Below are 25592 nucleotides of genomic sequence, written 5' to 3' on the forward strand. Positions count from 1 at the left end.
ATAAAAATAACTTTACGTAGGAGTATAAAATAATACTACGTACAAGATTGATCATTTGAGAAGCCTTTTGCAACATGTTTGATGTAAAAATGTATAAAAAGATAAAATTATATATAATAGATCCTGATAATCCAATTTCTTAAAAAATTACATATAACGGGAGGGTTAATGCACGGGACTTGACTTTTTATATAAGGGCTTGGTACGTCAAAATAGTTTGTCCTGCATGGAGGAATATTCTTCTCTTCTATATATATACAGTTATATATTGCGCATAGAACACTGAAAATTTCTCCGTAAGACTCGTAATTCTGTTCTCAAAAATCCCATTTTCGCTGTAAATCTCACATTATCCTTCGAATTATATACTAAGAAAATTCATCAAAATATGTATTAAGATTTAATCTGTTCACCTAAATTGCACTAATTATTTCACTCGATTTGGCGAAATTAAACGTGAAAAACTACACAATATTGGCGATTTGTGCGAAGATTGCACTTTTTTTTTCATTCGATTTGGCGAAAATCGATTTATATTGACGATTTGTGCGATTTTTGAATTTTTTTTATACAGAGGAATCGGAGATGGCGGAGAAATTCATCATCGAAGTGGAGCCGGCGAAGCCAGCGAAAGATGGAAAGCCGTCAGTCGGACCGGTTTATCGGAGTAAATTCGCGAAAGACGGTTTTCCACCGCCGATTGAAGGCTTAGACAGCTGTTGGGATATTTTCCGGTAAGATTTTTAGAAGGTGAAAACCGGTTTATTTAATCGAGTAAACACATTTTTGGAAAATAATTATTTTTGTGTTACTGCAAATATTTTGACTAAATTGCATGTGGATTTATTTCTTTTTGAAATAACTGTGGTGTTTGAGTCCGTTCGGGTCAGCTTACTCTAGGTGGATTTCACCTTTCACCTTGTAATTTGATTGATCTGATTTTAATATTTGCCTTTGTATTTATTGGACGAGTTAGCAAAGAGAAAAAGTGTAGTCTTTTAGCTTTTATATATGTGATGAGTATTGCAAAATCTACTTTTACTAATTTTTGTAAGATAAGGTTTTCCCTTTGTCTCATATGGAGCCTAAGCTGTTGTTTTGACTTCTATATATATCTTTATGATAGTGGAGTGAAATGTTACAGTAATAGTTGAAAAGTAAATTTGATAGAAAAATTTTACACTCCGAAATTTAAGATTTGAAAAGGTTGATAAAAACGTGTTATAGAAATAGAATGGTGTCGAACATTTCGGACATCTTAACATCAAAGAGTGTCTTATAAATTGAGACAAAGGGAATATTATGTCTGAACATTTTGGTTTAGTTTTACAATAAAGGTGTAGTCTTTTTGTATTTTTGATGAGTCAATGTGTAGTTCCCAGATTGATTTTGACATTTTTTTCCTTATAGCAAAATCTTTAGACCTCCTTAATTCAAGTAAAAAGCTGCTATCTCCGCCCTTTGGCTGTTAATTATGTTCGCAAAAAGCTTGCTTTTCAATACTAAATGGGAAATGTGGCGGGTAGTTGCACTTGACACATCAAAGACATCATACTGCCTTAAACATTATAAGACATACATGTGTTGGATACTCTTGAGCCAGAAATATCACTCAGTTCATGTTACCAGAAAACATGTGTCAATGAAGTCATTGTCATTCTATCTATGCAACCTTACATGCACACGATGACTACTCGGTAAATCTCAGCTATTATTCGCCAGTTCCCGAGAAAACCCTTAACGGAACTCTGCTTATGATACTTCTATTTGTGTGGTTTCCAGAGAGGCTGCTTAGAGTTATGGCACGCCTTCTACTCTTTCTTCAGTGAAATTGAGCTTTATTTATATAATACTCTTCTATTCAGAATAAAAGTTTCATCCAAAATCTTGTCATTGTACTGAACTTGCATTAGCCTTGATGATGACGCTTCTTTCTAATATTAGTACTTAAAGATGTTTTCTTGTCTATGTCATAGTTTGTCAGTGGAGAAATATCCTAACAACCGAATGCTTGGCCACCGTAAGATTGTGGATGGGAAGGTATATTTTACTTTAAGTATTATGCATTAATTTCAACTTCCAGAAGGATTCTGTTTTCTGATTCAAATTAGCTGATTTTTGCATTTGTTGCTCTTATCTTCAGCCTGGAAAGTATGTGTGGAAGACTTACAAAGAAGTGTATGACATTGTCATAAAAGTAGGGAACTCCATCCGAAACTGTGGTGTAGAAAAAGTAAGTTCTCAACTCTATATGGTATTATGCTGATAATTTGGCTGACAAGAGAACAATGCTAATGATAAAGTTTCATCATTGAATACGGTAGCAGTGTAGCTAGTGGAATTTAGCTTTTTGTTTATTGCCTAGTTCTATCAGGACTAGGAGCCAATTAAAAATCAATGTGCCCCTTACTCGAAGGTCCACTTAGGCTCTCAAGAAATGGTAGGCATCTTTTAATGCACTTTTTCAGCACTTTGGTACATAAGTTTAGTTCCGTGTTTAAATGTGGATTATCATCCTCCTTGGCTGTTCATTTTTCCCATCATTGAGGTATGTTGTTCTTATCCTTTTTGTAATTCATGTGTCTCTTTGTCCTTTGTTTATTTTTGTAGTTTCACATGTTGATATATTCCCCTTGAGTATTCATTTCAATTAGTTGCTTACCTCCTGTTTATTTGACATCTTATCTTATGTTAGGGAGGGAAATGTGGTATTTTTGGTGCCAATTGTACTGAGTGGATTATCAGCATGGAGGTATTGCTCGTTTCTGTTGCTAAATTTGTGTATGTCTGGAGTGTTTCATGTTATTTGTTACGTTTTCTTTTTTGCTAATTGTCTGGTCTCCATTGAAATTCTATTAGTATGATTCTTCTTGTCACATATATTGGCACAGCTCTTGAGTTGCCCGATAACATGGACATATTTACTCATAGCATGATAACGCTTGGATTGGACGTCTACTAATCAGTTGTTCTTTCTAGCTATCTTTTCAATTCTTGAAGATGCTAGGGATAAATTTTTGAAAGCTGAATGTCACATCCATTTTACGTGGATAAGAATGTGGGTTTGGGACTCATTAACGGCTTCCATTTTACCTCTAAATGAGGATCCTATTGGCTTAGTTATTACATTTACTAGTTTCTAGTATCATGTAAATTGGTTGAACATTTAATTATGTGATATCAGCAAGTCCATTTCTTTGAATTGAACATAGTTTCCTCCCTTCAGATTTTTTATGAGTTGTATACCTACTTCAACTTATGGATTATTCCGTGCTTCCTTTTAGTAACACTTTTTTTATTCAATCTGATTCTGGATCCTTCAATTTGTTAAATTCTGTCACACATATCTTTTTTTCTATACCAGTCCTCTTTATTTTCATGCTTTCCCTTCATGCTCCAAAAATATCAGTATTCTGCCATAATAAGGATGGCTTTTTGTTCTATGAAACGAAGAAACAGATCTTTGGACTACATCAGTACATCTGTATTATTAAATTGCTTGAAATTTCTGCCACACTAGGGATGTCAGTTGATTTCTTTTTAAAAAGTACGATATATTTGTATAAATCCAATTCAATTTAAACTACCAGAGAAGTAAAAAAAATTCCTCTCTCACTGCTCTTATTTCCAAGTGCACTTTCAGTTTATCTGGGTTTCATATATTTGTGATCCTATCTTCGCTGCTCACTCTCTATTTGTTTCTGTTTATTATATCTATTGTTTGCTAGGATAGTTCTTATTGTCTCTGATAGCAACTTTTTAATGCAGGCATGCAATGCTCATGGACTTTACTGTGTCCCTCTGTATGACACCTTGGGTACACATTTTCCTTTGTGCAAATAGTGGTTCCACGCTCTCCTTGTGATAGAATTTATTATCCTAGTGGTACTCTTAAAAATAATAGAAATGTCCTAGGCTCATTGTAATGTGATGCATGATGGTGGAGTTTGACTACCAAGAGGCTATCACATTTACCAGTCATGTGCCTTTTTATTTTCAGTTTCTTTCTTAGAAGAAGGATTCACATGCCAATGTAATAACTAATATTTAATAACTATCTTTTTATGTCTTCAGGTGCTGGTGCAGTGGAATTTATCATTTCCCATGCAGAGGTTGCAATTGCTTTTGTTGAGGAGAAAAAAGTTCCCGAGGTATGTATTTTAGGAGTTAACCTTTAATAGACATATTGTATTAACTTCTCAAACATCATGTCCGGGATACTTTAAGCATGTTGATCTCCATGCTAGGTATACATGACTTTCTACTCAAGTCTCATTGATATATCAAGTGTGGCAGTGAAATTAACTCACCCATGCAGGACAAAGTATCATCTGTTTGAACTTCTATGCTGTTTTAAAAATATGTAAATGTTTCAGACTTGGACATCATATTTTTAGAACTTTTGATTAGTATAGATTTTGGAAAAAATTGGTCCAATAAATTGAATAATTGACAAGAGAAATTTCAAGAATAACTTTCCAAGAGATTGTTCGTTAAGAAGTTTACTAGTGTTGAATTTGGAGCTATGTTCTTGAACATTCAGGGGTATGATTTTTACTAGAATTTTTCTCTTATGCCTTTTCAGCTTTTGAAAACATTTCCAAATGCTGCGAAGTACTTGAAGAGTAAGTCATCTGTAATTTTGTTTCTTTTTCGGAAGTATGAAGTACCTCATGTTAATGGCAATTGTTTCCTGTTCTTTATCAACAGCGGTTGTGAGTTTTGGGGAAGTGACTCCCCAACAAAAGGATGAGATTGAAAAGTTTGGAGTGTCTCTTTATTCCTGGGATGAGTTTCTGCAAGTAGTAAGAGTTCTCTTTTCAACTTTTATCTTTCTGTTCAGATTTCTCTAATGGCTGTTTAAGGGTTACCAGTAGCGTGTTGTAATCTTCATGTGACTTCTAACACGGGGAAAAAAGGGGAAATAAAGATCTTTGGATCCTGAAAAAAAGGAAGCGGAAGCTAGTGCAAATAGATTTACATGTTGGCTTGCGATTGATTCCAATTTACACATTTTTGTTTAATATTTCATCATTTCAGTTTTTGCTAGGTTTTCCTTGTCTCAGAATCGACCTTCAAATTCTTCTCCACATTTATTCTTGATGTTTCTACTCTTAGATGTGGGGCTACTTATGTAATTGATAATTATTCTTGGTCTGTTGTTTCCAATAGTTTGGTGAAATTGTAGTAAGTTTAACACTTTTGTTGAATGACCTGCTAAGAAGAACCTATATAGACTAGCTGGCAGTAAAATTGAACTTTTCCTTTCCGTCACTTAGTAATGTTATCAGTATTCATGAATGATAGTTTTCCTAATCTCGATCTTTCTGAATATCAACATATCAAATCCTTCTCCCTCTGTTTTGAAGATGTGCAGTTTCGGCAATCACCTTGACAGCAAAGTAAATGGATTAAGTCATACACTAGTCTAGATTTTCTTTCAATAGGTTAGTTGATCACTTCAGGAAGTTTCTGCTTGAGATGAAGTAAAAGGATGTTGCTTGGGTTGGGAGACTCAGACCTTAATTATGAGTTCTTATGGTTCATTCAGATTGCCTTGGTATAACACTTGCTCTGGATGATCTTATTCTATTTTTGATTTGTTTTTCTACGTTCCTTCCAACTGGTGAATTATGCTTCCATTGGTTTGAATCGGATAAGACTAGGGACTAACGAAAAGCTAGTTATATATCAGGTTCTAGCTTCACAATTTTCAAGTTTCTGCAGAAATTTCACCAAGCAGTTTGGGTGATTTTTGTTTGTGCATGCTTGTTTGTTAGTCATCCAGTTGCCTCGTCAATTTCATTTACTATCAAAATATTCATGTTTGGCTGTGCACTGGATTATAGACAAATATGTGAAGAAATAGTCCCCTATGAGTTGGAGGATAGGAAATTAATTACTCCTTCCGTTTCAATTTGTTTTTCTTCATTTGACTCGGTACGAAGTCTAAAAAAATAAAGAAGACTTTTGAATCTTGTGGTCTTAAACTAAAGATGTGTGCAATGTACCAAAATGTCATTTGAATCTTGTGGTCTTAAATATGCCAGGTAAGATATTGGGGGGTAAAGAGTTATTAAATATAGAAAGTGACATTCCTTTTGAAACAGACTAAAAAGGAAAGGAAAGTCAGACAAACAAACTGAAATAGAGAGTATATAAAATTACTAAGGCACAGGTTCTTGGTTGAAGTCTAGTTCCACACTTCCTAGTACTGCCATATGCTTGGCCTATAGAGAATTTGTTCAATAAATGAGTGGGGGGCTTAGACACAAACTATGGACAAAGAAATGATTGTTTTTATTAAAACTTTTTAGGCAACAAGGTCATTCATTCACTGGGAATATAATGATTGATGCACCACTTCCCTACATTTTGTTGAACATCACATACTTATATAACCTTGATTATTCTTTAAGCTAAACATCACACTTCTCAATATGTGCAGGGAAGCAAAAATCAGTATGATCTTCCACTGAAAGAGAAGAGTGATATCTGTACAATAATGTATACCAGTGGAACAACCGGAGAACCCAAGGGTGTGATGATCTCAAATAATAGCATTGTTACTCTTATAGCTGGAGTGAAGCGGTTTCTTGAGAGTGTAAATGAGGCAGTGAGATATATCTTCTTTTTATTTGCATGTGTTTTGGTAAAGCATTCTGAGAGTTTTACTTTTGCTTGAAAATATGTCTTAAGTTTTATCGAACCTTTTTGTATTGCAGCTGACAATGAATGATGTATATCTCTCATATCTTCCCTTGGCGCATATATTTGATCGGGCAATTGAAGAATGTTTCATTAGGCATGGCGCCTCAATAGGATTTTGGCGAGGGGTAAGATGTCCATCTCTTTCATGAAATGTTGTAAGAGCTTATCTTATGCATTTCTTATCATGTTTGCAGGATGTCAAATTACTAACTGAAGACCTTGGAGAGCTGAGACCAACCGTCTTCTGTGCGGTACCTCGGGTATTAGACAGAATATATTCAGGTAATATCTTACCCTCCCTTATAATTGATTCATATAAAGTTTCAAACCTTTCCACCCAATTACTAATGTTGACCTCCTTTTCTTATGAAAATCTATTTGTTTTACTGGAATACCAATGTACTTTAGATGTGACTTACACAGAAAGTGTGTAGACATAAAATTAATAATAGAAGCATTATTTTTTCTGTATAACAATGATGTCTGAGCCAAATTTTGCGCACCTCGACTATTTCAGTGGATACCTGCAACCTCTATCAACACAAGTATTGAGTAACTCCACCCGCCAATGCTTAGACAGATGAGAAAAGATCACCTAATGCCTTTCTCCTCTACTAGAATTTGATTTATTGACCAATAAGCCACATCCTTAGATGCTACTACAAGTGTTCTTTCTATAACTTTACAGATCTCCACACATTAGCGCAAGACATAAACTTTAGCTACGGAAATGAAGGATGCCATGAAAAATATGAGGGTTAGAAACACTTGTGCTCCAGATAGTAGCTCTTTTAGAGGTTTGGAATTATCTTGCAGAAGTTGGTGTGTTATGGCTTACAAAGTAATACAAACTATTCACCGTCATATTAAGGAGCAGAAAGATGCCATGAGTGGAGAAATAGTACCTAGATTCCGACGGATAATCAGGAACCATCACAAGTGTGAAAGCAGATACTAAGGAGTTATCCATGGGCGTGGTTTATTAGATATTTACTTTAAGCTGGTACTTGTTTTACCCCAATTATGGATGAGCTAACCCACATCATAAATGCTTAAGGCTCATGTTGTGTGCTATTTACTGACAATATCGGTTAATTGATGAAACTGTGTCTACCAGAAGCTTGAATTATTGAGACACTATTAAAGAGTTTTAGTACAAGTAGAAGTAACACTATAACACATAGCATATGAAGTGCATTTTTCTTTAATACTTTTACACCTATGGAAACATGTACTTTCTATAAATTGTTTTACTAGGAACAAGTCAGTTCACTCCATTCTTCTTCCCTCAGATCTGAATATAAATCAGAACAAACCGATGTCCTAAGCCTGAGTCACTGCCACACATCAACAAAATTTCAATGTGCTCGACTTAAGAAAAAGAATTAGATCCCCACACAATGAAGTGTATTGCAGCTATATAATAAGCACATAACAATCCTATCTTATCTAACAGTTTAAGCTTTTAGATAAGGTTATTCACGCAATAATAAGGATACAATCATCTTCTGTTAGAGACAATAAGATGTGGGATTTACTGTTGTTCTCTGTGGAATTTGCTTCTTTCTCTCAAGTATGCTTTTCACTTTGTGCACTTTGAGTCTTAAGATTCTGGGTCATTTGACTAATTGCAACGAGCATTCTCAGGTTTGCAACAGAAAATTTCGTCAGGGGGTCGGCTAAGAAGCACCCTGTTCAATATTGCATATGCTCGGTAAGTTCTGTTCCATATTTCTCAAAGAGATGGCAACTTTTTTTGTTTTGATGCAAACATCAGTATTTTAAACTCGACGTTCGAGCTTTGAAGTGCTTCAATTGTCTTAATGTGTATCTGTTGCCAGGGAAGGCATTGTATCTATGGTTGAAAGGAAAAAGATGCATCTGATGATGGTTCCTTTTGATTTTTGGAAATTCCATTTTACTTGTCTGGCATAACATAGGTGTTTCACATTGTTGGATTTATACCTGTACTCTTTTACAATTCTAGCACTTTCTATGCTACTTCCAAATGTAGAGATTAGTTCTGTGAGTCACTACAAGCTTTTTCATTTTTGAATTGATTTCCATAGAAGTGCAATTGGTTGCATGTATATATGAGTAGAAATTCGTTCCTAGTTTTGGTTTAATATGAATATTGTGGAGCCTTTACCTTACCTACATTTTTTAATTCTGCAGAAAACTTCAATATTTGAAGGATGGGTGTAAATATCATGAAGCATCTCCAATATCTGACAAAGTTGTTTTCAGTAAGGTGGTGTAGATACTCTTGCAGCAGCTAATACATCTTCTAAATTTGCTTCCTGTCGTACCACTAGATATGAAAATTTGGTTGCTTTTGCTGATTTCTTAGGTAAGAGATGGGCTAGGAGGCAAAGTACGCCTTATATTATCTGGAGCAGCACCCCTCTCTTCTCATGTAGAAGCTTTTCTGCGAGTTGTAGCATGTGCTCATGTTCTTCAAGGATATGGTATTTTATTCTAATCCTCACATCAATTCCATCTATGGTGTAAAACTTATTGTCTTACTCCATCCCAAAAAAAAATCAACAGGCTTAATTTGCTTAGTTATTTTACTTTTTTTTTTGTAAAAAGATGTGATAAATCTCATGGTTTATAATCTAGTCATAAGTGACATCAGTAGTTGTCCTGTCTGAGTGTTGACTATAGCTGAAGTAAGTAACCTTTTAAACTATTCGGCAGAAAAGCTTCTATTGTAGTTTTACAGAAAGAAATCTAGCATGGTAATTTAGGTTTCTGCTTGAATTGTTCTGAAATTTGGCATTTCTGTAGCTTGTATTCTATGGGGAGTAATTTATTGGCATTTGGCAAGTACTGGGACTTGGCAGAAGTTATGAGCTCATTCTCAGTTTTGACCACGTTGCGCTGACTCTTCACTTTCGATGCCGCATCCGTGTTGGATTCTCCAAAAAAACACTACTTTTGGAGAATCCAATATGCACCCGTTGACAATTTTGAAAAGTCCGAGCAACATAACTGACCAGAGACTTCTCTAAGCCTACATCTATTACCATAATGGTATTAATAAAATGAATTTGACATCATCTCTCCGTAGACCCAACATGTTATATTCAATTGAAAACTAAAATAAGTGATGTTTGTTTCCCTATGATTTAAACTTAAACCTTCCTCTCAAATTTCCTCTGCACTCTTCTGTCAGCATATTGTTAACTTAGCTGAAATTTGATGCATACTTTTGTCAGTATTGAGAGATTGTTGGCTTTTATTGTTTTGCACGAATAAACGTGTGTTGGACGTTGGGTGGTCTTGGGTTCGTTCCATGTGGGCTGACTAGAGCTGGTTTTGAAAGATTTAAGATAAAAAATAACTCTCTCGGTAAAGTCGAGGAAATAATTAAAATGGTGTTTATAACTATTCGATGTGACAAACAATTTTAAGTAAATTACTTAAGGTATTTGGTTGTATAGACTTATTGAAAAGCTCTAAGTCAATATTTGGCACTTTTCTTTGTAGTATGTGCAGTTTGAACCTAGAAACTTTGTGAAGCAATAGAAGTGTTAGTAGTATGCCAAGTAGATTTATGGTCCTGGTTAGAGAAGTCATTTGTTGTTAAGAATTGGACATAAGAACATAACTCATCTTGCAAACCGTTTTTGAACATAATGAAGCAACTTCTGAAAAATAATAGTGATACGTATACATTTAGCTGTCATTTATGTCTATAGTGTAATCTTATTTTAGATTTTTAAAATATGGATGAGAAATTCTTTGGTTTCTTTATATTGCCTGAGTAATTGGATTGTCGTTCCTGATGATTTACTAGTGCGTGTTCTTGCCAAAGCTGATGATTCAGCCTTTTACTTTTAGGTCTTACTGAAACATGTGCTGGTACATTTGTATCACTACCCAACCAGTTTGATATGCTTGGTACGGTTGGTCCTCCGGTGCCCAATGTGGATGTATGCTTGGTGTCCGTTCCTGAAATGGAATATGATGCTCTTTCAAGCACACCACGTGGAGAAATATGTGTGAGGGGAGACACTGTGTTTTCTGGTTACTACAAGCGTGAGGATCTGACAAAAGAAGTCTTGATTGATGGATGGTTCCATACAGGTTTTCCTGAAAAAAGAATTTGCTTGAACTGATAACTGTCCCACTTGTTAAAATTTTTTAATTGAACTTGCTCCAAAAAATCTTGTCAGGGGATATTGGTGAGTGGCAACCAAATGGTAGCTTGAAGATAATTGATCGCATGAAGAATATTTTCAAGCTATCACAAGGGGAATATGTTGCAGTCGAAAATTTGGAGAATGTATTTGGCAATAATCTTGTTATTGACTCGGTAAGTAATCCCAATTAGGTGCATTGGCCTCTTAACTATAGCAACTTGGTGACTTCGTGAGTGCAATTTATTTTCTGAACAAATAAGGTAGAAATTTTCCATCTGCTGTGTTCACTGCCTGTGATCTATCTGTGTGAACACTATGCTGTTAAAAGAAAGAAGCATTATTCATTCTAAAATCTCATTCTTTATGCAAATATATTTCATTGTCAATTGACAAATGTTTACTTAATTCTGTAATGATGAGATGGGATGCATATATAATTTTGGGCCACCCTTCACTCTGTTCATGGTTAGCCATGCTCACTATTAATGTTTGATAGAAAGTTTTGGGGCATAATACAACGAATATTCATAAAGAATAGAGCATATCCGTAAACCTGTTCATTATTTTAATGTTCTATAGAGATAGCTAGTTAGTCGAGCTCGAGCCTCTTCAGCTCATGCTGCATCTCATCTTGATTGATAAAGCTTTGAAGGGTCGATTGGCTCTGAATAGCGCTAGCTGCATTATTGGTTCTCTAGGATTAGATAATATGGTCTAGTAGTAACACAGTTATATCCACTTTATACTCTAGATTCTCAGTTTTTTTTCTTCTTGATTGGCTTCAGGTATGGGTATATGGGAGCAGCTTTGAGTCTTTCCTTGTTGCTGTTGTTAATCCAAGTAAACAACAGGTTGAAAAATGGGCCAAACAGAATGGCCTCTCAGGGGATTTTAATTCCCTATGTGAAAATTCAAAGGTGAAAGAGCACATACTAGGGGAGCTCACAAAAGCTGGAAAAGAAAGGAAGGTTAGTTTCTCTTCGGCCTCCATGGCTGTTTTTCATAATTTGATGTTTGGCAGAAACAGGCAAGCCTAGGTAAACATGACTTATTTTCTTTGCAGCTGAAGGGATTTGAGTTCATAAAAGCTCTACACCTTGATCCAGTTCCATTTGACATGGAACGTGACCTCCTGACTCCAACATTTAAGAAGAAAAGACCACAATTGCTTAAATACTACAAGGTAAATTCTCTTTGATCAAGTTTGGTCCTTTATCAAGACAACTCCAACTTGTTGGGGACTAAAGCTTAGTCATTGGTGTTCTTGGTCCACATCCAAGCATTTCCGTTTTCTCTTTTGTCTTCCTACTATTTCACTGCTATTATATTCGTCTGTTGCGGGGAAAACAGGATGTTGCATGCTCCTTCGCCTAGCTAACAATATTATTTTAATGGATATAAGAGGAGTAGACATATGACCAATGATCTTGTGTTCTTTAACCCGTTGTTGAGATTTAGTGTTAAAATGTACCTCATTGGTTGAGAGAACGGGCTATTGTCTCTGTCTTGGGCATTCCTCACCATGTAATGTAACTTTTGAAGTTGAGTTAGACCCTAGGTCCTTTTCTTCTCGTGGACTACCCATAGACTAGTTCATGTTTATGAGCAGAAATATTGGTTATTTTGTTCATAGCATGATCAATAATCCTCAATGCCCAAGATTGTTCTTAACATTTTTTTCTTGGTTATATCTAGAAGGAATTTGTCTAGAAAGACGTATAATTTCTTAGACCTAGTGTGGATCCATATAGACGATCCTAATATGTTTAGACCTGAGGCATACTTGTTATTACGTTATTGTTATATATCGTTCTATGTGCAATCAGTTTATGAACTCCACGTTACGGAAATATATTTCATAAGCTGTTCTTTTCTGATTTGATTTAACTTTGTGCAGGATGTGATTGACACCATGTACAAGGATGCTAAATGAACTTGCAATGCTTGAAATTAGCACCTTTTATTTTTAACTAAACCTACCCCTTTTTATGTTTTTTGTTTTAGTACTGTACATATCACTCAAAGAATATGAGATTGTTTTATCCAAAACTGGATCAGACCCTGTGTAATACATGGGAATCTTATTTCTTATTAATTTGCTTTAGTTTATACCTATCAAGGAACACATTGAATTATGTCATTAGATTATGTTATTGCACAAACCAATAGTGGGTGTTTGGACGGAGAAATTGTGATTTTTTTTTAAAAAAAGCCATATTTGTTTTCAAAGTTGAAAATGGTATATGGAACATGGAGTTGTATTTGAACATTAATACAAATTAGAATTGTTTTTTAATATTTGTGAGTGATCTGGGGTGAAAATTGAAAAAATAGGTTTTTGGAGTTCTTTGAATTTCAAAATTTTCAAGTTGAATTCTAGAAAATTGTAAGAATTCTAGCTAAAAATATGGGTTATTAAGTTTGCGTAGTTTCTTAGAATTTATGTCTAGTCAAATTCATTCGAGAATCGCATATCGATTCTCAACGATGAGTTTGTATTAGTTTTTGAACAATTGAGGATAGTACTATATATATATATATATAGTAAATCCCTTTATACATTAACCATCCGGTAAAACTCACAAGTAATCACTTTTCTTTTTTAGAAAAACACTTTACTACATTACTTTAACATATGTTTCAGATGTCCATAGGACACCATTGTATCAGTTACAATACCACTTGAAAAGGCAGAATCCCAAGAAATCTTATTTACACGAGTAAGCACTTTTCAACTCAATAATTAAAAGCTAGCTCAAAGCTTCAATTACTAAAAGAAAAACTCCAAGATATTGATATGAAGTTTGAAATTTCATGATTGTAACTAGGGGTGTCAAATGAGCGGGTTGAATTGAAATTGAAGATATTAAAATGGATTGAAATTAAAATTGGGCTGGGTTTTGACCCGCCCAAGTTTACTTTGGGCTCAAATGGGGTTGGGTTCAAATGGGCTAAAAAACAGGTTAGGTCTTGACCCGTCCAATTTGACCCGATTAATCTCAATAATTTTAACATAGTGATATTTAACTTTTATAATCACAATTCGAATTTCAACTCGAGATTTTTTTAAAAAAAAGTAACAAATGGATAGATAAATCCTAAAAGATGTTAAATAGATAATAATTCATACCTTTAATATTGAAACATATCTTAGTAAAATGTTTTAAAACGGGTTGAAATTGAAGATTGAATTAGGCTCAATTGAAAATTCTCTTAAAATGGGTTGAGATTGAACCCAATTCAAATTATTTTGAGTCTAACCCTAAAAATTCTGAACGAATTACCTATATTTGGGTTCATTTTTGACACCCTTAATTGTAACTATTTCTCGAAGACAAGGCCAATAAGTGACTATGCGAAGAGTTCTTGGATTGTGTCGAGGGTTTTCATTGAATAAAATAATATAGACTTTACATATACATAGTAATCTTTCGGCTTAAGAAGTTCAAACGAACTCTATTGCTCCCCTTTAGCTATGTCCTTCATGATAAATATCCCTTCATTTTTAATCAGACGTTTCAAACTCAAATTTCAAAAATATAGCCAGCTTTAGTAGTGAGCGTTTTGCACCCTAAAATAGAACTTTCTATGTAAATTTGTACCCAAGCCCAAACAAAGATTCGGACGCTAGGTGAAGAACCAACAAAAGAATAATTCGACTGACTTCAAGTACTGTTTGCTAGTTATTAAATTAACGAAAATTACAAAAATACACAATTTAAGATATTATAATCTCTAAAATTATCTATCATTTAAAAAAATTACAACAATCTCCTTTTAGACATCCATATCCCCTCTCGGATACATTTTTATCCCCTCTCTAATATATCTCAATCCTTTCGAATACATTTCTATCCAATCTCAGATGCATTCCCCCCATTAAATAATATATCATTTGTAATGTATCAAACATCTAAGGAATATATCCGAAAGCAATGAAAAATTTGAGATTTTTTAAATTGGAAAAACTTTATGAATAAGATATAATTAGCACCAACTTATACTTCAATTAATCTAATCACTTAATACATTAATTAGAATTGAATAGCCACTAAGAATACGTTTAGTAATAACAAGAATTTGAAGTGGCAAAAATGTCTGCAAATAATAAGAAAACAAACAGAGGTCGGTTTCAATGCATAGAAAATGATAAAATTTGTCAAACCGACCTTTATTTTTTTTCTTTAGGTCCAAAATATACCTTTTTCCAAAACCATTCCATGAAGAATTGACAACTCATTTACATGAAAATAAATAGTGACCCTTTGAGTCCTTGACTAGACAATTTAGTCATCCCTTCTTCTATTCATAGTTATCCCTTCTCTATTTTAGTCCAATAGGAATATAAAATACAATTCAAAATTCGATAAATAATATTCTCGTCATTTTAATATATATATTTGAATTTGACTAGACATAAATTCTAAGAAACTAAGACATTATTGAGTTTTGTAGTCTTTTACGAGCTTATCAAAGATATAATTAAATAAATAAAATATATTTTATATAATAGCTTAAGTTTTTTTAAAATAAATATTATCAAAAAATGTATTTTTATTTCACTCCTTTGATGATATAAGATAACACAACTACAAACACCACAACAAGTAATGGTGTTTTTCCGTAACGACTCTATCGAGTTATTATGAGTAATCTTCAGTCACTGAAAAATTTATTTTAAAAAATTCTTTAGTTCTCACTAAAGGAAACATCCATTTTTTAATAGATTGCACCATATAAATTCAAATTAGTCAGGATTTTAAAATGAATACAAAATATAAAATAGGAAAACGTTGAAGAATCAATCAGAACAAAAGAAAAGACAAGAGTGATTTTATTAGATTTTGATGTCTAAGGTGTTTCTTGTTCTTTCTATTTCTTGATGAATCATGATGTCAGTTTCAATCAAAAAAATAAATAAATACAGCTATGAATTTCAATTTCCAAGAAAACGAACATGGGGATTTATATTACGATAAGAGGGGACCAAATCTTGATAAATGAAGAATTTTATCCACTACATATTGCATGTGTAATTTAATTCTTTGGCAAACATTTGCTAGATATAACAAGTGAATCACAATATTATATTATTATTGAATAAAATGGTCCTTTCCAATATGAAGAGTACCCATTTTTTGAACATTAAAATTTAGTAAAATTTAAAGGACTACAAAATTTGTTATGTGCTCATCAGAAAGCAATAGTCATGAGTCATTTGACTCATTTTTATAACGATGTTGGTTGTTCTGATATTCTCTTCCTTATAATATGTTATAGATGACATGCATTATAACATAATAAAAATATTAATAAAATCTCATGACTATTATACCCAAGTTATAAAAAATATTATGACGTGAAGGAATAGTTAGAATCTTTTCATATTAACGGAAGGTAATTTCTAGTTCAAGTCCTAACTAGTTAAGTATAAGAGAACCATTGGTTGGATATTGAAATTCATAGTTGCACCCACTAACCTCGTTTCGGAATATATATATAGAAATTAAGAGGTATTTGTATAAAATTAACATAGAGCACTCAATGAATAAATGATCTGATTGATCCATTGACTATTGAGTTGGTGTTTAAGATTCTTTTAGTATTGTTGAACCTGAGTTTGAATCTCATTTTAAGTTGTTTTTTTTTCTGAAATTTCCTTTACCCTCTTAGTTGGTATAACTGGCGGAAATTCTTATTATCAGGTCATAACATTTGGATATTGGATATCGATTATTAATAAACAGAAGAAATAAAAGGATTGCAAATTCTCAAAGTATTTATTTTCCCTTTTGAGTTTTATTCTTTGAATACTGTTACCTTAATAACAGTTACTACCAATAACACTTTCACTACTATATATATCATCATATGTCTAATAAAGTCATTAAACTTTGTTTTGTATCAATTAAATCAAATATAAGGAATGACCAAGATCCGGGATTCGTTGCTAACATAATTACTACTTCACTTCTCTTTGCTTTAGCACAAGCTGACTTGTTATCTTCTATACTATTTATTAATTTTATGTTCTAAAATTTGTTTATGTGACAATATCTTTACTCCCAAATCCTAATCAAACATGAAAAATGCAACTATTATCAGAATATAAAAAATAGATTTTATAATTTATTGATTTGCGGAGTTCATGATTATATGACATTAAAAAAAATAACTTATTTTGTCATGTCAAATATATTTTAAAGATAAATGTAGTTGAATGATTTTTGAAGATAAAAACCTTAAGTTGAGTGATTTTATTAATACAAAATAAAGTTCAATGACTTTATTAGATAATTTCTCATAGTTAAGTAACCTTTTAAGATATTTACTCCATCGTTTGAAGTAGATTCTTCTTTTGATCAATTCCCAAACAGTTTTTCGAGCTTCTTCCAAAGCTAGCATAGGGCTTTCTGGATGTAGATGATGGATATCTATAGAAATGGATCTTCTATATATTGCAGAATGAAGTACCACATAGGTGGATATATATATATATATATATAATGCATTAGATAATCTATAAAGTTCAAAACACATACTAAAAAGGATATCCTATTCACATTTTTGACTATTTATATATATATATATATAGATAGATAGATAAGTTTCAATAATATAATTGTGTTTCCGTTTGATCCAATATGAAATGATCTTTAAAATTATAGCTGTCAATGTGGGTTGGTCCAATCCATTTGGGTTAACCCATACATGCTTTGAAATTTCAGGGGTCAGGCTGGGCTAGCCTATTTTTGGTGTGAGCCAAAAAATGGCCTGCCCAACCCACAAGTATGTGGCTACGGAATTTGTCGGGCCAACCCTTTTATCTAAAAAGTATATTTTTTATAATTTTTTAAATTAAATTATAATTTAAAAATGTTATCATAAATATTGACAAGACAATATTACATGGTGTTAGTGTTACTATTTGTTAATCAAATTCACAAATAAAATTATTTTTATAATATTTATTAAGTTTGATTTCACGTAAAAGCATAAATAACTAAATAAAAATATTAACCTAATTGTTTTCCAATGATCATAATAAAACACAAAAACTATGACAATATTCCATAGGGTATGGCCTATGTAGTGATTCCCTAGAAATTTTAGTGAATTTTTATTTTATGTATTACATATTTTATAAATATAATTTGTATTTAAATTGTAATATTTAAAACTTTAAACAGATTTTGAGTTTAAACTCTTGTTATTTTTAATAATCTATTTTATTTTTATTTTTTAATTAATTTTTATTTGGCCCACGGATCAGCCCTATCCATATTTCTCAAGCCTCACAAATCGGCAGATTTATTCAGGTCGGGCTAAAAAGTCATTTTCTTAAATGGGCTCCAAAAATTGTAGCCCAACCCTATCAAATCACGGGTTAAGCCAGGTCGGTCCAACGAGCTTAGCCCATATTGACGATTCTATTTAAAATCATAGAATTACATAAACCTAATTCATTCTCATTTTGTGTAGCACACACATAAATTAAAATTAGAAAAAAAATATAAACACATATAATAACCAAATTTTATATGTGCTAAGCATGATATCATAATTACATCATCATTTTGAGATAATTATATTTATTTATTTTGGTCAGATAAAGGATGAAGTAGAGACGTGTTCTTTTTGGGATTAGACCATTTTGGGGGGACCAAGGGAGCTATCGTTTTAGCTGTTGTGCACCCATATGGAGTCAGTCCCCCTAATACTTCCAAGACTCAACTTTTTGCATTAGTGGCCCCTCTTTAATTAATAACCCACTTCTTTAAACAACCACCTCTTACCCCCCAACCCAACCCACACACCTTGAACATTTCCTTTGTCATGTCAAAAAAAAAAAAAAAAGCTTTTTTTTTTCTTGGCTACAATAGAAAATAATATATTCAGTATATTACTTCTCATGTATAGAAAGAATGAGATTGAGAAGTTTTTTTCGATAAATCATTTGTTTAAGAAAAGATGTTTTTAAATAAAATGATTTAAAAGAAGGGAAAGTATTAGACCAAATCCTCCATTGACTTTCCATAAATATGAATTCTCTCTATTTCAAAATAAGTGAATTATTGAGATATTGTACACCCTTTAAGAAAAAAAATATCAAGACATTACTTTTTATTTTTATCCTTTTTAATTATTGTCAAATTACTCTATAGAATGACTAAAGATTGATCAGCATAACTACTCTCACTACTAACTAAAAATTAAAGTTTCTTGAACTCATCGTACCGAAAATACAAATGAAAGGTAAATATGAAAGAAAATTCTAAAATTATTCTTAAAAATTGAACAATTTAAATTAATTTGAAATATAAAAAACATCGTAACATTAACTTATTCTTTCAATAACTTTTCATAGTAACTCTCAACAAATTGATCGATATTGCTTACATAAAATCTGGTGGATAGCAAAAAAAACAACAAAAGCAAAAGGTTTGAACATGAGGTAGGATTTATGAAGATAATCAAAAGATATAAAAAAAAACAAATAAAATCAAAAAGTTTGTGAAAAAACAAAAAGTAAAAATACAAATTGTACGGTTTTAGATTTGACTTTTGAGGGAGGAGTTAGGTTTGTATCACATTCAAATACAGAGAAAAACTTTTTGGGCTATAAATGAAAAGATATGTGGGCCCATATCTACATGAGCCCTGTCTACAAAAGGCCATTCAATGAAAGATATGTGGGCCCATTTAACTTTACGTTTTTAATGAAATGAAAGTTTTGGGCCCATTTTGGTAGCCCCCTTTTTTTTTTTGTGTTTTTAACCACTCATGTCATTTTTGGTCAATCATCCATACTAGAAGAATTGGTCTTCAAAAGCATAATTATTTAAATTTTTATTATTTGTTTTATAATTATCTTAACCACACAAAATGGAAGTTACATCATAAGCAATCTATACCATAATATATGAGTTCAAGTAAGTTCATTAGGTTTTTGCATATACTTTATATACGTATTAAGAGACACTAAGCAATTATGAAGATTGATTCTGAACCTAATCATTCATGTTATTTGAGTCGAGGATCTTTTAGAACAATCTCACTAAATTTTCGAGGTAAGATTAAGATTGTGTACACACCAACCTTGACTGTCCTCAAAATTCACTTGTAAGATTTACTCACTATGTATATGGTTATTGTTGTTTAACTCAATCATTATTGTATATTGTAACAAATCTTTAAACTTCAAATCATCCACCTCAAATTACATACTAACATTATTCCAGTCTCATCTCATCTAAATTATAAATTCACCTCAATTTGTTTACATGTTTCTAATTTCTTATTTATATGTAGAGTAAAATCAACAATGACTCGAGAACCTTTCATGAAAATGGGTGTTAACTATTATTGACTTTTTTTTCTTTATAATAGAGTATAATATGCAATTTTTACTTGTTGGATACGTGCAAAATGAGACAATATCCAAATTTGGTGGAATTTTGAAATATTGGGTATGTAATTTCTCCTCTTATTTGCGCTATTTAGCTTCATTATTACATTAGTGTTGCTCGTTTTCCACATTCCTACACTAGTCTCATCTCACACATACACTGATCTTTCTATCCTACTAACTAAGATTGACAACTAAATTCAATCTTTGAAACTTAGTAGTAAACTGCTAGATAAGTTTATGCGCCACGTTAGCATTTTAAAATTCACTTAATCAAGTAGAGGGGTGTTTTTAAGGTTGTCAATAGTTGGAGGACTAAAGTAATAATTCACGTCAAGTTTAGATATGTTTTCAATACTTATCCCAAGAATTAAAGCATATAACATCCGTTTTGGGGTGAATCAATTCACCCCCACCCCACCCTCCAAAGTTGGTACTTCTTGAACCATTTTCACCTTGAATTAATCAACATATCCATAATATCTAACTTTTTGTCTCAAATTCGAGACTTTCAAATGAAAACCCACTAATAAAAACTCGTCTTATCCTTTAATGAGATACATCTAAATTAATCGGATCAATAAATTTCAGAAACCAAAACTATTAAATATAGATAAAACAAATTTCCCCTGCCAGGAAATAGGAGATATAAGAAAGACGCTCAACTGTTCAAAAGTCCTATGAGTACTGCTGACTATTCTGCCATAGTAAATTAAATACTACATAAAGTACCTTTTTGTATCTCATCAATAAATAGGGGATTTAAACCAAAATAAATACACATAGGGCCACTCTTTCTGAGGTTGGCACGGATACATCGGAGGTAAAATCTGCGTATATTTTTTATTTCAGACTTCACCTGCGGAATTAGTCCTTTGGGGTCCATACCAGTTGTTAGTTGTGAATGTGAGTTCTTCTAAAGCTTATTTTCCAAACTCTGTACTCAATATACAGCCTGTTTATGGGGTACACATTTTTCTCTTTAAGATATTTTTTGCTTTCTTGTACAACATTGTCTTCAATGCAAAACACAATTTTGTATTTGAGCTTAATATTAGTTAAAGCTATAATAAAAATATATATATATGAATTTTTACTTTAATATGTAACTTGTAAAATCGAATTATTTGATTTAGTAGCAACAACATATTCAATACAGTTTCACGGGAAATTTGGGAAGGTTAGAATTTATGCATATCTTAATCTTATCTTTGTGAGGTAGAGATATTATTTTTAATAGACCCTCAACATTCAATGTTAGTGTTGTGCTAGATAGATTATTACGGGGTCACTTGAGTCAGCCACCAACATGCAGGGGTAGGTAGAATTAATGGGTTTCAACTAAATTCTCTAGTCGATAACTTAAATTGTGTAACTAGAGATTTTTTTAATATAAAAACGGTTAAATCTCCTTTTATGACGTTCAAATCCTAGATGTAACACTGTAGTATCTATTAATTCCCTCTCATAAAAATTTCTAACTCTGTTACTGATTGTCGATACCTATCAACCTCTTGATCCCGTCCATTTTTGGGTTACTTTTCCTTTCTTACTACAAAAATGAACTTTTTACACCTCCAATGTTATTTAATCCGCTATAACAATGATCTTAAATATGATTACTTGCAATTATGTCCATATATTGTACGTCAACAATACATATAACTTTTACTCTTTGGGATCGTTTGATTGGAAACAAGTTATTTCACCATATATATAGGATAACTTATCTCATCACTAAAGTATAAAAGATGAGAAATAATCTTAAGACTGCCTAATACCTCCAAACAAACGCAGGATAAAATTATCCCTGAAAGTATTACTTAGACCTCACAATAAACAGCTCCATTAGTTATTGAATGTGTAGTAGTTCAGAGATTGTCAAAAGAGCTAAAAAGTGAAAAGGTGAATCATAAATATTGAACTTTTGAAAACAAAAAGTTAAGGACCTTTAGAAGAAAGAGAAAAAAAGATCCTTTCTGTAGCTATAAATACAACAAAGAGGAAACCAAACTTTCACACACACCATAGATATCAAACACAACAAATCTTTTTTATCCAAATCCCAACTTCCCCTGAATTTCCAATTTTTCTTCCTCTTATAAGCCAATCATCAAGAACAAATTCTTCAACTTTTAACACACCCTCAAATTTTCTTGGATCAGTGTATTATAAATCTCAACAAAAGGGACAATTTTTTTTAGTATCCTTTTTTCCTTTTTGTGTTTTCTCTTTTCTCCTACATCACTTGTCTCTCTTGAGGAAATCAAGAAACTATGAGCAGAATTCAAGAAACCATGTCTTACTCATCTGATGAGGCTGCTCAAATTAGATCATCTTTATCTCAAATCCTATTAACAAGTAGTACCAACACTTTAGACTCAATATTTTTTCATTGCCAAGAACCAAAAAATCAAATGACTACTACTAGTCCTGTTCTTGAACCACTATGTTCTTCAGTCTATCTCAGACAAAAAGATTTGCTCCAAAAATTTTGGGAACAAAATAGAACAAATATCACAATTCCAACAACTTCCACACAAACCCCACTTCAAGGATCTTTATATTCACAAAAATTTTGGGAACAAAATAGAGCAAATGTCACAATTCTAACAACTTCCACACAAACCCCACTTCAAGGATCATTATATTCACAAAGATATGTTAGTCCAAACAAGAAAAAGTTATATAGAGGAGTGAGACAAAGGCATTGGGGAAAATGGGTGGCTGAAATAAGACTTCCTCAGAAGAGAATGAGAGTTTGGCTTGGAACTTATGACAATGCTGAGGCTGCAGCTTATGCTTATGACAGAGCAGCCTATAAACTTCGCGGGGAATATGCACGATTGAACTTTCCAAATCTACGCGATCCAAGTGAGTTGGGATTTGGAGATAGTGCAAAGATGAATGCTTTGAAGAATTCTGTGGATGCTAAGATTCAAGCTATTTGCCAGAAGGTTAAAAGGGAGAGAGCTAAAAAGGGTGGAAAGAAAATTGTTGAAAGTGAGAAAAAAGTTGCAAAAAATGTGGATTTGGATTCATCATCTTGTTCTTCTTCTTCATTGGTTGGTAGTGAAAGTTGGAGTCATAGTGATGTGATTTCAAGTAGTTCTGATGATGGATTCTTGAATAGTGAGAAATCACCTTGCTCTGTTCTTGGTGACTGCCCCATGGGGCCTGAGAACAATAACTGCCATGTCATTAGCATCACACATCAATTCGAAAGGTCTGTGCTGGAATCGGAGTTGGAAGATTATTCCTTAGCAACAATGCCTTCTTTTGATCCTGAGTTGATATGGGCAGTTCTGGCTAGCTAGAAGTCATTCCGACTTTGTAAGTAGGATTCAAAATTTTAAGTTTATGAATTCCGATTACAATCCTTTTTTCTATTGGATCTTACCAACCCCATAACTTCGTCTGTAGATGCACCCCTGCTTACCCTCCACATGACTTGAATTTTTTTTGACTTTTAGGTTAAAAGTGCTTTGGATATTTGTAGAATCTCTTCTTGAGATGTGGTAGAGACCATTTTTATATTGTGGGCAGTGTAAATGTTTAATTTTGAAGATGTGTAGCTATTTAGTTATATGACTTCTTTTGTTCAAATTAATCAAGTATCAGTCTCTTGTTTTTTAACTTTTCTCTATGGGATGAACAGAGATATTATAACCTGTTCATTCCCAGTTTTCTGTATTTTATCTAATTCCAGTACTCATAAAGTTTAGTATCTTTTGAACCATATTGTAGAATGATCTTTCATAAAGAGAAAGTTCATATCCCTTTTCATCATCATCAATCAATCAATGATATTTCCCATCTCAAATTAGCTGAGGTAAGTTAAACACATCATTTGTATATATGTTATTCTATTTGGTAAAAATGTACTCACATGAGGATATTTACTCCAAATTAATAGATACATGACATATGTTCGAATATACTACTAACACTTAACCATCAACATAACATGGGGTGTGAATATAGGTGTGAGAACTACGCCGAATTTAGCCAAATTATTGGATAGCTCTATTACATCTACGATCGAAAAGTATAGATTAATTGGGTATTTGGTTTGATTTCTGGATTTGTGTGTGTATTATACATAAAAGTATAAGAATGTGTTGCTATAACACCTTATTAATAAAATATTAAGCGTTAACAAATAATTAAATTTTATTAGTTTTAGTTCAATGACTCTAATTAATCAAAATATTTATTTAGGAAAATTGTATAAAATAGCAAACTATTAATTCAAATTAAATGCTATAACCATAGTTTCATTTAATTCTAATCCGTAGCAAACACTTGTCATTCGGCTCTCTCTCCAGAATTCTCGTTCGCCACTCTCCCTCGCCTCTCTCACTTTATACAAACACAAATGTATAAAATGTGTTTGTATAAAGCGAGAGAAAACTATATATACAAATACATATATTTTCATCTTATACACTTATAATTATACAAATATAGATCTTTCCCTACCAGTTCTCTTTTGCCTTTCTCTCTTTCTCGCTTTATACAACCACAAATTATACAAATTACTATGTATAATTTGTGTTGTATAAAGTGCGAGAGAGATATTTGACATACAAATATTTTATTTCGATTCAATTGTATACAAATTCAAATTTTATGCAGATATACAAACATAAAGAACATATACCTGTACAAACACAATTTTCATAGACACACGCCCGATTTATACAAATCGTTGCGTTTTATACTAATCAGATGTCGCGATTTTTATACACGATTTTTATACAGATCTAATGCTCCATAGCAAACATAAAATTTGTTATGCAAACTATAGCTATAACATACAAATATTATTTTTATGTTTGCTAAACCTAAAATTTAAACTATTTATTTTACATAGCCCTATTTGTATTTCTCTACCAATAGTCAAGAAATCCAAATAAAGAAAGAAATGGTCCCAATTCTGTGGTGGAACAATGTGACCCACTAAGTGCAGAGTAGATGATGGGAATGCCTCAGTATCGCTTGTCTGATATATAATATAACAGCAACATAAAGACCTTTTTGGGCTATCCTTATTTCTAAGACTAGTCATTGTTTGATAATGTTACTCTGAATATGCCAATTATATGTCAAGCTTCATCTACACTACATGCACAAACGTAATCAACTCAACTAGCTCTTTGTGGTAGAAGAGCATACATAATATATACGAAAAGGAACTGACGGACTTCTAAGCAGACAAACTTTTGAAATAGGGGTACATGTTAAACGTTATCAAATATCACATCAGAGAATGAGAGAAGTAACATGTTATACTATAAGACAACACACAAGTTAACATGACA

At 32.5% G+C, this 25592-nt stretch overlaps 2 protein-coding genes across 3 annotated transcripts; both read left to right on the forward strand.

The window, feature by feature from the left end:
• The first annotated feature begins 270 nt into the window (after positions 1-270).
• On the forward strand, positions 271-12916 carry LOC125814614 (long chain acyl-CoA synthetase 4-like). Of its 2 annotated transcripts, none has more exons than XM_049494080.1 (20): positions 271-296; positions 575-734; positions 1977-2040; positions 2144-2233; positions 2696-2752; positions 3769-3817; positions 4075-4151; positions 4586-4625; positions 4711-4805; positions 6449-6616; positions 6726-6836; positions 6906-6993; positions 8359-8425; positions 8887-8962; positions 9062-9179; positions 10558-10803; positions 10893-11032; positions 11645-11827; positions 11923-12042; positions 12757-12916. In XM_049494080.1, exons 2-20 carry the CDS (start codon positions 586-588, stop codon positions 12790-12792), a joined length of 1974 nt encoding a protein of 657 aa, XP_049350037.1. In that variant the 5' UTR covers positions 271-296; positions 575-585; the 3' UTR covers positions 12793-12916. The 2 variants fall into 2 exon arrangements, with proteins under 2 accessions (XP_049350037.1, XP_049350036.1); XM_049494079.1 differs by having other exon boundaries at positions 290-484.
• Positions 12917-22377: 9461 nt separating this feature from the next.
• On the forward strand, positions 22378-23603 carry LOC125814617 (ethylene-responsive transcription factor ERF061-like). Its single transcript, XM_049494083.1, has one exon. The coding sequence runs from the start codon at positions 22545-22547 to the stop codon at positions 23583-23585; it is 1041 nt and encodes a 346-aa protein (XP_049350040.1). The 5' UTR covers positions 22378-22544; the 3' UTR covers positions 23586-23603.
• The last annotated feature ends 1989 nt before the right edge of the window (positions 23604-25592 follow it).

This window comes from Solanum verrucosum, unplaced genomic scaffold (genome assembly GCF_900185275.1).
Source record: "Solanum verrucosum unplaced genomic scaffold, falcon-dt-bn FXZP01000268.1, whole genome shotgun sequence".
Taxonomy (NCBI): Eukaryota; Viridiplantae; Streptophyta; class Magnoliopsida; order Solanales; family Solanaceae; genus Solanum; species Solanum verrucosum.

Coding starts and splice junctions, on each gene's coding strand:
- LOC125814617 (XM_049494083.1), top strand. CDS start 22,545: ATGAGCAGAATTCAAGAAACCATGTCTTACTCATCTGATGAGGCTGCT.
- LOC125814614 (XM_049494080.1), top strand. CDS start 586: ATGGCGGAGAAATTCATCATCGAAGTGGAGCCGGCGAAGCCAGCGAAA. Junction 2,753..3,768: donor AGTGGATTATCAGCATGGAG/GTATTGCTCGTT, acceptor TTTTTAATGCAG/GCATGCAATGCTCATGGACT. Junction 10,804..10,892: donor TGATGGATGGTTCCATACAG/GTTTTCCTGAAA, acceptor AAATCTTGTCAG/GGGATATTGGTGAGTGGCAA.